The sequence below is a fragment of the Austrofundulus limnaeus genome, unplaced genomic scaffold (genome assembly GCF_001266775.1).
Source record: "Austrofundulus limnaeus strain Quisiro unplaced genomic scaffold, Austrofundulus_limnaeus-1.0 Scaffold79, whole genome shotgun sequence".
Classification (NCBI taxonomy): domain Eukaryota; kingdom Metazoa; phylum Chordata; class Actinopteri; order Cyprinodontiformes; family Rivulidae; genus Austrofundulus; species Austrofundulus limnaeus.
Genome location: NW_013952481.1, coordinates 151,584 through 163,542, shown reverse-complemented (window position 1 = coordinate 163,542; position 11,959 = coordinate 151,584). Strand labels below are relative to the sequence as shown.

The 11,959-nt window shown below is 37.6% G+C and overlaps 1 protein-coding gene across 3 annotated transcripts in view; it reads right to left on the bottom strand.

Annotated features, from left to right (window-relative positions):
• Positions 1-11,959, bottom strand: part of git1 (G protein-coupled receptor kinase interacting ArfGAP 1) — a 45,313-nt gene that overhangs the window by 23,798 nt on the left and 9,556 nt on the right. For all 3 annotated transcript variants that reach the window (XM_014011268.1, XM_014011267.1, XM_014011269.1), the window contains exons 2-7: positions 8,816-8,949; positions 7,117-7,229; positions 3,861-3,966; positions 666-752; positions 403-533; positions 211-305 (exon numbers count right to left, since the gene is read on the bottom strand). In XM_014011268.1, coding sequence (XP_013866722.1) covers positions 211-305; positions 403-533; positions 666-752; positions 3,861-3,966; positions 7,117-7,229; positions 8,816-8,949 — 666 coding nt within the window. The remainder of the gene's footprint in view (positions 1-210; positions 306-402; positions 534-665; positions 753-3,860; positions 3,967-7,116; positions 7,230-8,815; positions 8,950-11,959) is intronic.

Sequence of the window (11,959 nt, the reverse complement as noted above, 5' to 3'; positions counted from 1 at the left end):
GTGCGAACTGATTTAAAATTTTGGAGATCAGAGTCATTTTCAGTCAGCAGATATCCACCTTTGTTTTAGCTGCATTTAGACTAGCTGTTAGCCTATTGGTCCAGTCAAAAGTAAACTAGTGTTCAGGAAGGTATTTACAAGAGGTAAGCTCTTTATTACCTAAAACATTTGCACTTCAAAATGATTGAATCTTCGTTTAGTAGTAGTTACCTGGACGCCGGCCACACAGGTAGAAAGCTAACCTGTCCGTCAGCTCATACTGACACTCCACCAGTCGCTCTGCTAGATCTACATGACCCGCCTGCCTGGAAGACAAACGTCTTTTTAAGTTTTTCAGTTCTACAGCTGCTGTTTCTTAAACTGAATAGCCAATATGTGAGGGAGGTATGTTTTCTCTTGTACCTGGCAGAATCCATAGGTGTGCGTCCGTTGATGTCCGGCGCTCCGGGGTCGGCGCCGTACACGACGAGCAGCTCGGCTTGTAGGATTTGTCCTGCCTTGGCTGCCATGTGCAGCGGGGTGTTGCCTTTCTCCTGAATGTGGAGCAGGGAATCATGAGGAAGCACATAAACATAGTCACAATAACAGGCTTTGTATGCAGAGAATAACTGAATAACACTGTTGGAATGAGCTGAGTTTGTTTTTTTATTCGTTTTTTTTCTGACCGGGTGGAAGAAGTTGGCCTGTGCGCCGAGGGACAAGAGTCGAAGACACGTCTCTAAACTGCCTGTCCGCACACTCGAATGAAGTTGCTAAGAAGAAAAAGACAGCAGAAATCAAGAAAGAGAAACACACAGGTAATTAGGACTGACAGAAACAAAGTCCACAGCGGCAGAGGTTTGACATGTTCCACAACAGGATTCCCACATTGCAAGATTTGGCCCAGTTCAGGTTCACACAATGCACCAACACTCGATCCAGATACTGGAAAGACTGACGGCCCTTTGGTGGCCCAGATGGGGTTTGCCAGAGGTGGTCCACGCATGGGCCAGCACCACCATAAACCAAACCACAACTGGGCCAGTTATGGCGTGCCTTCTTAAAAACAGTGCCATCACTGCCAGACCTGGCCCACACCTGACTGCAGTGTGGACTGTGTTCATGCTGCTGAATATTCAAACCCTTCTTTAACTAAATATATTACAGTTATAATAAAATAAGCCTGAAGCCCAGACTTTCAGCTTTAATTTGAGGAAGTTAAAATGTATTTATTTAATAAAACACTCCAAAAAAAAGCTGTGGGCATTTTTTTCAATATTTCTATACTCCAAAAAGCAATCAAAAGGCTTTAGTTTAATCAAAACAGTTAAAAAAATTAATTTGATGGTTGATGTTGTGAACCAAAACACATGCGAGTAAATAAATTATCAATAAATTATCAAATTATCAATACCTTTTGCAGCTTGGAATACACACAATAGGAAAGATGAGTTTAAAAAAGATGCTCTGATCCTATGTTTACACAGACACAAAAACACAATCATACGGTAAAAAAAAAACTCGTGCAGTGCAAAGCGACTAAGGAAGGGAGGGTGCTGGGGATCAAAACACATGGTATGGGGTGGGGTTCAGTGGAGCTGGTGACGTTTCAGGTTAGTACTCCATGTTGGAACCAATCAAAGACCTCCAAAGTCAAAAACAAGTTGTTATCAACCAAAGCACAAATCACCAGAGTCAGTTCTCTGTCTCCACCCATTGTGGCCTTCAGACAGGTCCACCCATGGGTGACACGGGTAGGGGATGGGGAGTCAAGCCTTCGTTTCACGTGTCATCCAGGGAGTTTTGATAACTGCCGAACCAAGGTCGGCAGCTGCAGGAATCCAAAAGATAAATATAATTGTTTGGGACAAGCAGCCTGATTTTCTCACTGCTTTAAGTCTGAAACTGCATCCCTGTGTTGCGAAAATGCCAATGTTCCGAATTTCATTACCTCCTCGCCTCTCTTTCCATCTGAAACTTCACCCAGGTGTAATCTTACTCCTCATGGGCACGCTGCTGAACTGTGATTCTCATTAGAATCACGTCCATTTTGCGACTTATATCCCCCAACAATTGAGTTTGTTCGTTTCCAATATGGGAGACTCCATCCAAGGTCCCTGACAGCTTCTGACAGGCCCGGACCGCTGTCAGGATCGCTTTCATTTTCCGATAAGCCAGGTCTCCTCCACAGCCAATCAGCAGGAATCCAGYTATCATAAGTCCAAATATATACACATCTTCCACATCTTCAATGGAAAGCGGCGCCGAACAGATGAGGTTCCATTCCCAAGAACCAGACACACGCCCGGCCACCACCATTCCACTGGGACAGCTGTGCTCCCCTCACTCCAATCTCAGTGTGGAAAAAATAGTGTTGATTGCATTCAGAGACCAGTTGACCAAATCCATAATTCCTTTTGTTTTCGGATGAAGGGTAGAAGAAAGGCTCAAAAAAAAGCTGCAAGCCAGGGAAGAAGGGACGGGTTCGGGAGAGAGAGCAAAAAGCGTCCGACTCCTACAAGTTGTATCAAGCTGCTGTGAGGTACCTGAGCTTATATCAAGTGTTTGATTTGTTGCTAAACGTAAATTCATGCTTTATGGTCAAACACTTGTCTATTCAAAGATTATTGTTCTAAAGGTCTTGTGGTTTGTTCAGATTTAAACTTATTGGCCTTTATTTAACCAAGCAAATCCCACTGAGATCACAGATCTCTTTTGCAAGGGCCTGAAGGTAGCCTAACATGCATGTTGTTCATCTGTAGGAGGAAAATGGAGTACACCAAGAAAACCCACGCAAACACAAAGGGAACATACAAACTCCACACACAGAGACCCCTGGTCCAAACCCAGGACCTTCTTGCTGGGAGGCAACAGTGCTAACCACTGACCCGCCGTGCTGCCAAATTTGCTAACCTAAAATCATAGTCATGTTCTTTTGATAGTGAAAAGAAGCTGGAAACCACTTCAAACAATTTAGATTTGTTCAGTCATTTTTTTGCACTGAAAAACTAGCAATTAATTTAACACACAGCAGCTAAAGTAGAACTTAGTAATTTATTCTGATCTTTAATAGAGCAGACTTCCAGGTGAACTCTCCAGGGAATGTTTGCCATTTGTGAATCTGTTTTCTCAGTTATTATGAACTACAGAGTTTGATAATGACTTTATAACCCTCTTCATCATCTTCATATTATTGTTGATGTTTTTCCCACTCTATGGTGTTGTGTAAAACACCCAACTACTCCAGAGCAATAAGCCGACAAAACATTTTTAATAAGAAGGTTTTTAAACTTCCTGATGATCAGCACCTGGCTGCTACTCCTAGCTCCTGAAGTAGTAAAACTATTTTTAGATTTCGTTACGGTAAATAATAACCTGGAGTATTATTTAAGTGCTGACAGTCCTAAATGTAAGATGAGCTTTTTTTATTGTGTCTTGCATAAATAAAACTTTAGAAATAGAAAGGAGTGTATATACTCATTGCAACGACTCTACATTGTTTGCTCTGATTCACTCTAATGCAGCAAAGCTGAGCAGAAAGTTCTTTACGGTCTAAACGAACCATGACCCAAAATAAACTGCATAGGCAACTAAAGAGTTACTAACGGTACAAAGATGCAGCATTACATCCACAGAGTAAACAAGCTTACAAAGACTAGTTAAAACTATCTTTATATGGGTTACCAAACTGTTGGAATTCCTGTGGATGTAGACGTCCTTATAATAAAGCCCAGCCTTGGTATAACTAAACTCCCTTCAGTGTTTTCTTGACATAAAACACCAACCTTGCAACAAAAACCATGTTTTATGCTCTAAAAGTGAAACTGATTTCCTACAAATAATGCCCAAATGTAAGTCTACAGCAAAAGCCAAGTCCTTACCTTACTGAGATCCTTCGTTGTGACACCATCATCATCACGGCAGGGAAGCTTGTGCACAAATGCCAGCATCTGGTATTTGGCCCTGATGAACTCTGACTTTGTAGGGCTGAGAAAAAGTAAGAAGATGAGTTTTTAAAAAATAATCCAAATCTGAAAAGAAAATAAAATCTGAAAATGAAATCTATATATCACCAATAAATTTATAAACAATCTGTTGCCCTTTTCCCTCCTAATAAACTAGTATCAAAAACGTGTTTAGAGTTGGGCAGAAATAGAAAGGAGTGTACATAATGAGCCATGAATTATGACGAAACATGTTTTTACCAAAAAATAAGTATTGTAATAATAAGTGTATTGACAAAATTGTAAGAATTCAAGATGAAAAAAAAATAGCAAGACCTGTTTCAGTTTAACACAACAATCAATACTTTATTCAGGTGCCTAAAAAAACTGCCTGAAAACTTTTTGTAAGTAAAAAGACATTCAGGGTTTTTGGGGAAAAAATAAGATTGCGTTTCCTTTTCGTAACAGAAATATGCTTAACATATAACCTTAAACGTTCCTATATTGCACAGTTTTACATGTTTTATAATTATGTTCTATTTGACAGACTGATGAGAAGCTTACTGCAGGAATATCTTATCCCAGACGTTCAGCTATGTCTTTATAAGAACACATCTCACCACTGCTGATGTGTTTTCACGTAGACGAGTTACCTGTGTGTAACCCAGTCATTTTTTTAAAAAATACTTTAGGCCAGTGGTTCCCAAAGTTGGGTTCAGGACCCAAAGTGGGGTCCTGAAACATCAAGGTGGGGTCCTGAAAMGATTTTCTAAATTAATTACATTTTTTCCTTAGTTGCCTAAAATGTATAAATGTAGAATATTAAATAATAAAAGTTGACCTGATACAAATGTTTATCATCCAAAAATAGTTGGGGGGCACAGGTCTCTGCTACTGTTATTTTGTGGGTCAAAAGCCACTGCACTTCAGGAATCAATTTAAAGGGTAATAAAATAATAGGTGATGTAATATTTTCCCTATAATTATTACAAAAACACAAAATAAGTAAAAATAAGTATTTATATTTGTGTAGCCTTGGTTTTTAGGGTTATTAACAAAGTTCGTGTACTCAGACCAGTAATATTTGGGGTCACAAGTTTTTGTCATGAATATTTTGTGGGTCAGAAGATAAAAAGTTTGGGAACCACTACTTTAGGCCACTTACTCCCTTTTGTGCTTTCATTCTGTCCACCATTCTCAGACTAAATGTGAAAGCCCGTGAGATTTTGTGGGATCTGAGTTTTTATAAAGTGCCACGCCCATTGTTTGTGTGGGAAACCATGTATTTGGCAAGAGAAGTTCAGAGCTGCTGCAGTTTTTAGATGCCTCTATTCCCAAGAAAATGGGTTTTCTTGTGTTTAGAAATTAGAAGCAAATGAACAGGCCAGGTTTTTCTTCAATGGCGAGCTACCATTAAGCCTCCAGCCAAAGAATCTGGAGGTAGAACTGTTGGATCTTSCTGTGCAGTAGGAGGCGCTGCAGCCTGCAACTCCACACACTCACAAGAGCTTGTTCAAACAGCGAAGCCTGTTAAAGACTTATTCTGTCTTTAACTCTCCAACTCTTTAACAGTTCAGTTCAAGTGGACTACTGCTTCTTRTGTGGGATCACTATCAGTACATGGACATCATTTTGGGAAATCTGATCATCAAGTCCATAAATTTTGTGGTTACTGAAATATKAAAACTGTTCATTAATTGGTAACAGAACCTTTTTGTATATATTGTAAATAACTTCTCAACTTTAATACAATTTACATTTTGCATCACTTTTGTGTCACTGTGTTTTCAATGCAACTATGATCCTTCCTGAACGATACCTTTAGATGTTCCAACAATAGCCTGTAACTCATCACCATACTTTAATTTAATATTAGGATCTGCATCATATATGCTACATATGCTCACGTAGCTTAGCTCTGTCATGTGCTAAGTTACAAGGTGTGGGAATCTTTAGGCATCTCACAATCTGATGACGACTCAGATGGCTGTAATGTGATTATTTCAATGATCTTGAAACTTAAAATTACTACTGCTTCTTTTGCATAAATAAACACTTATTTATAGACTTTCTTGCTGAATAAATAGTGCAGATAACATACATTAAAAAGCATAAATGTTAATATTAATAATGCCAAAGAAAAGCTAACATGATTAGCAAYGTGTTTCTTGCTGGACATTTGGAGACAAAGCAAATGTTTTAAAGTCATTACTGAACAGAGTCAGGTTAAGTCAGTAATGTCTGTAAATAACAGATGAATAAATTGAAGGGATCTACGGTAACTTTACGAGGACATACCCCACCACACAACAACGACTCTGAAAAACTTCTTGGCATTTTTGAAACTCTTCAGGACATACCTAGATTTTGTCTCCCACCCTGATAAGCTGATGTTAGCTCACTCTTCTCTCTCTTTTTTCAACTTTTAGTCAATTTGTTTTAGCAGTTGTACTCAATGCACTGTCAGAACATCCTGAAAGGTTGTTTGTGGGCATTCTTTGAACAATGTCTGCTATAAACTTTGATGTTAAATGTTGTATTTTCTGGATGCCTGCAGCAATTCTTTTTGCCTCGGCTCTCTGTAACACATTCACTGATATGAACTTTTATTTCACAGAGATGCCCTCAATTACAAAGACAACGTGTTGATAAAGTCTGTGCTTTGATTTCACTTCCTTCTGGACCATTCTGTTTGGTGAAAAACAGCTTATTTTTACTCGCAGCAAGTCACAGTTTTAAGTTAAATGATTGCAGCAACACTCCCCACCCCCCAAACAAGACACAAATAGGCTTTGTTCATGTTAAAACCAAACAGCTTGATGAATAATAGACAAACTCTTATCAGTAGCAGATAACGGATCTCCACAATGAACCAGAATTGACAAAGACCACAGTTGGTTTCTAGGTCTGTGAGAAATTAGCCTTTTTCTTTCACACATCTAATTACTGTTTTCATGTCCCTCTCGTGAACACATTTCTAATCTAAAAGCTCTAGAGTTAAATGACACAAACAACTAGTGTATGAGAGCAAAGTAAGAATTACAAGGAGTTTGATGAAAGACACAAGGAAAGAGTATCAAGTAAGATTTGAGTGCAAATGCTCTATCACTGAAAACATTAATTTTACAGAATGACAATTTTCTGCTTGTTTGTATTATTTTGCATGTTTTAATATAGTAGATAAAATACTTACTGGACCTTGTCCTGGGGGTTTGGTTTTCTCCGACCGCTTTGCACCTGCGCGGGGTCCAGGAGACTGTGTTCCCATATGGAGTTGGCTCCATTACTGGCCAAAGTCTGAACCATCTGAAACACAAAACAATGCTGAACAAATGAGCTTAAACGGCAAGGATGATGTAAAGTCAGATTTCGGTCCTTGTTTTTTTTTTAATTTTGAATGACAAACCCATCATTATATGACAATGAAACTGGAGTACACAGTCATTTAATTTAAATATTATACGGTATAAATAAAAACAGAAGTACAGTATTCACAGGGTTACGTTCTTAGAGCCCCAACAAACTTGTGAAAAACTGCTAATTTTGGATGTGCTGAACAAACACGATAGAATCAGAATCATTTACTTTTGCACATACAAGGAATTTGCTTTGGTGTCTCTGTGCTACACAAACATTTAAAATTATATTTTTGTTCAAATATTAATAATAAAAAAAATACTATTACTAATAATGTACAATTCCCCTGACGTTCATCCTAACTCAAGTTTACCATCTTCTAACAATTAACATTTGAGAAATATTAAAAATGTCATTAATAATATCGTACTAGACATTTAATGAGCCTTTTTTATTGACAGTCTTTCTAGACACCATACTTAATAATCCAAGTAGAAATAAATGAATTATTATTTATAAATGCACAGTGAAAGAGGCCAAAAATAATCCCTTCTAATTAAAAACATGTCATTTTCATCCAGGCTAGGCAAATAAAAAGTTGGCACTTGTTTGGCCAGCCATTAGCCCAGCCTAGATGAAGACGTTTGCCTCTTACTGTGTGCTTTATGACAGACATAACAGCTGTTACAGCTACTAACTTTTAATAACTACATTTAGCATAAAAAGTAAGGAAGGTAGATTATTTGTTGTATTATAGCTTCTTGCCAAGACATTTTATAACTGGCTCCTGTTTGGCAGCACCTGGGGGAACCAGAAGCTCGAAACAAGCGTCAATAGCAACAGACAAATAAGCTGGCAGAGATTTGGCAAATCTTTCATGTGAGCAACCCACATTACTCAGCTCTACTGCTCATCCCAAAAACGCATGCCCCTTACAAATGTAGCACCATTTTAAAGGGAAATTAACATGCTTTCCAATGGTATAAGACTTATTTTCAATAAGTGTTGTTACAAAAAAAATAATCTACCAAACACAAATTCGCTTATTTTTTGTGCTAAGTATATTTGACAGAAAATCACTTTATAAAAACATCCAGGCCAGAGGTTCTCAAACTAGGGTCCCTGGACCCCCAGGGGTCCGGGAGTGGTATCCTGGGGGTCCTCAAAATTTTTTCCTAAAATGTTAATTTGTTTTTTTTTTTAATGCATGGAGAACAATGAACGAATAAAACAAACATAATAAACTTAATAAAAATATATATTCCCATGGCATTTAGGGGTTGAAATGACAATAAATTGTCTTTTAAAACAGCACGGGATTTATGAGGGGGTCCCTGGAATTTTTTTCGCCCTTGTAAGGGGTCTCCAGACTCAAAAGGTTTGAGAACCCCTGATCTAGACCATCTCTTTTAAAAAGTAGCCAATTCAGCATTAAAGCTATGCCACAAAGTCTTTCTGTGGCATCAGTCTGGGCTTTTTCTTCTGCTTTTCTCTTCCATTCCACATTTGCCTCAGTCTTGATTTGTGACTCCTACCTGCAGTAGTGTGGGAGGCCATCCGCTGTGCCTCAGGTGCTTTACTATGGAGATGTGTCGGCCTAAGCTGCGGTGGACTGAACAGCATTCGTCACAGATCAGAACACCACGGTTGATGCTGCTCCATCCCGGGTCTGGTGCACAAAAACACATAACAAATATATTAAATGTGAGATATGTCCTCTTACGATTTTATGGCACTGTTACCACAAACTTTACTAAAACATTTACACATGATCAGTTGCCATTCGTCAGCAAAAACATTGAATATATAGACCCTTTCTGTAGATTTCGATTAAATATCTATTCAGGATAGAAATAATATAAAAAAACAAAATAATATAAAAAAAACTGCAGTTCGATTCACAGACGGGCTCCTTGAAAAGTTGACTGTCATGTATCTGTGTTCATTTATCGGTTAGCAAAATATAACAGAAACCACTGGACATTTTTTATGAAACTCTCAGGAAGTGGTTTTTGGATGGACATCTACTGATTAAGCTCTGGAGACAGAGCCTAATTCAAGATGGCCGTCACAGCTGATCAACCTAAGTGAACACAAAAATAGTTGCAAGTCGGCCATTTTTACAGATACTGAACTGGAATTTGGTGTAGCTGAGTCTAATGCAAAGCAAATACTCCAAAAGAAAACAGATTTCACTAAATCATTGTTTAAAGTTTTGGCGTGAAAGGGACACGCTTTTCTTCCTTCAACGGATGCTATATAAAATAATTAGATTTTCCCTTTTTTTTTATTTGTACTTGTTTCAAAACATTCCCATCCCACAGTGTTACTGTAGAAACTAAATCCATTAACTTCATGTCAATAGATTTCACCTAAATACAGTCAACTGATTGGAGGTTGAGCTCCTGAAGAGCAAAACTAAGCAGCAATAATTCGCCCCTAAGGTGCTGTTAAGCTGAGTTTAGGATGGGGAGACGATGTGACAAGACACAGGAAACTGAGATGGAAATACTGACAAAAATATATTTTTTTCCAAGTTTTAGCCAGCTGTTTTTACATACGAGGTGAGGTAAAGACAATGATGCGATTGAAAAGATCCACCTAAAAATATTAATTCCTAATGTCGTCAAAGTTAGTTTTCACAATTCATTTAGAGCAAAGGCAACCAAGCAGTTTTAGTATTATTCTTTAGTTTCAAGCTACAAGTTATGTTTTTCACTGGACATCCAAAGACAATGGCAGCCAAAAATCGTTTATGCCTATGTCTGTGTTTGAAAGTTTGTTAGCAAAATATCTCAGGGACCCCTAGCCAGATTTTAACACCATTTTCAAAAAGTAATCTTTAGATGTACGTCTACAACGAATTAACTTTTGGAGTCAATCAAATTAATGATTGCCACAGCAGCTGACCAATACCGGCCAACCAAAAATGGCTATAACTTGGACAATTGTAGAAACAGAGATCAAAGTTGATATGGTAGAAGCTGAGAGTCATTCACAACACATGCTATGAAGCGTGACATCTTATCATTTTGCATGAGAAAGTGCCTGAAGTTATTTTTAAGATTTGACTAAAGTAGCTACAACTTTATTTCTCAACATAAGATTATTTTAGTTTGAAACTGGCATGGAAGATTTTTTTCAATGAAAGCTAAACCTTTGAATTTTAGACATGAATGCACAAAAAGTGGCTAAAAAATCCTGCATATTTTAGCATAACCTGCTTTTGACAGCAATCTGTTTCCAATAGAGGTACTTGGTATTTATTTTTACTCTATTTGGTCCAATCATTCCTTTATGTATATAATTATAGGGAGAACATACATTTTATGAAACAGTAACAAGCACTTTGAAACTTGCTCATGACAGTAAAACAATGAGGAGTAGTGTTAGGCCAACGACTTCATAAGACTAGTCAGAGAGTCTGGGTCATGTTTATGCCCTCAGGACGCCGATGATGTGATGAGCAGCTTAACATCGAATATCAGAACACATCCACACACACACATCCTTGTATTTGCATCAAACTGAGGACTCTGTATTGACTTCTATTAATTTTTGTCACTGCGTTTATAGCTAATCCAGACATTTTCCCCCAACACTAACCATTGCTAGTCTATTCCAAACCCTAACCTTTACCGAATCTTAAATCCAGGGTTCGACAAATCCTATTACCTGACTGCCCGGGGCAGGTAAAACCCATATTCGGGCAGGTGGGTGTGTGCTGATGCCTGCCCAAACGGGCAGGTAAACAATTTCTTTATTTTTTTTAATAGGGCAATTTATTCAAAATATTCTGAAAATAATTGAAGAAATATAGCATTTTAAAACATGTAAAGAGACAATAAATCCTCACAATTTCCCCCTCCCGCTGTAGAAAAGTTACATCGTGCAGCGTGTCTCGGGATCCTAATCTCTCCCTCCTTCCTGCTACACGTTGCGCAGAGCGAAGCTTTAACCATAGTTTTTTCACACCTGTGTTTTCAGAGAAAAAAAATGTTTTTTATGTATTGTTACCCACAGAGATGAAAAAATATGTGGACGTTCGTTCAGTCATGAATCCATCTTGCTAATGTCGGCTTCTGCTCTGATGATGAAGAATCTCATTGTATGGCAGGCCGATGTAACATTTATTTGGCTTCACCACACATATTCTAGTTATCTGAAATTGTTTTATGACTAAATTAGACATATTAGTTACTTAGAATAAAATGATAAAATGTTTTCTTTTATTATTTTGTTTTATTTACTTATTTTTTTAATTTGGAGATCTTTCCAGCTTGAGTTTGTTTGTGTGTTGAAGTTGATTTTTGAAAATAAGGGGCAAATATGATAGAGTTTTTTCTTCACTCTGCACTCTTAATTCAAGGTAGGATTTACTTTTTTTAATGCTGTACGTAGATGGTTTTGTTTTTATGAATGAAAGAAACAAATAAATAGACATCTCTTAATTTATTTTCACAATTCAAAATACCTATTTAAGATATCTCTAATTATATTCTGACTTGTATAAATAACGTCAGATTTATCATGTTGTATGAAGACTCCAGTTCAAGATATCTTAAATGTATCTTTAGATATGGGATAGACTATACAGTGGTTTGCAAAAGTATTCATACCCCTTGAACTTTTCCATATTTTGTCACATTACAACCACAAACATAAATATATTTCACTGG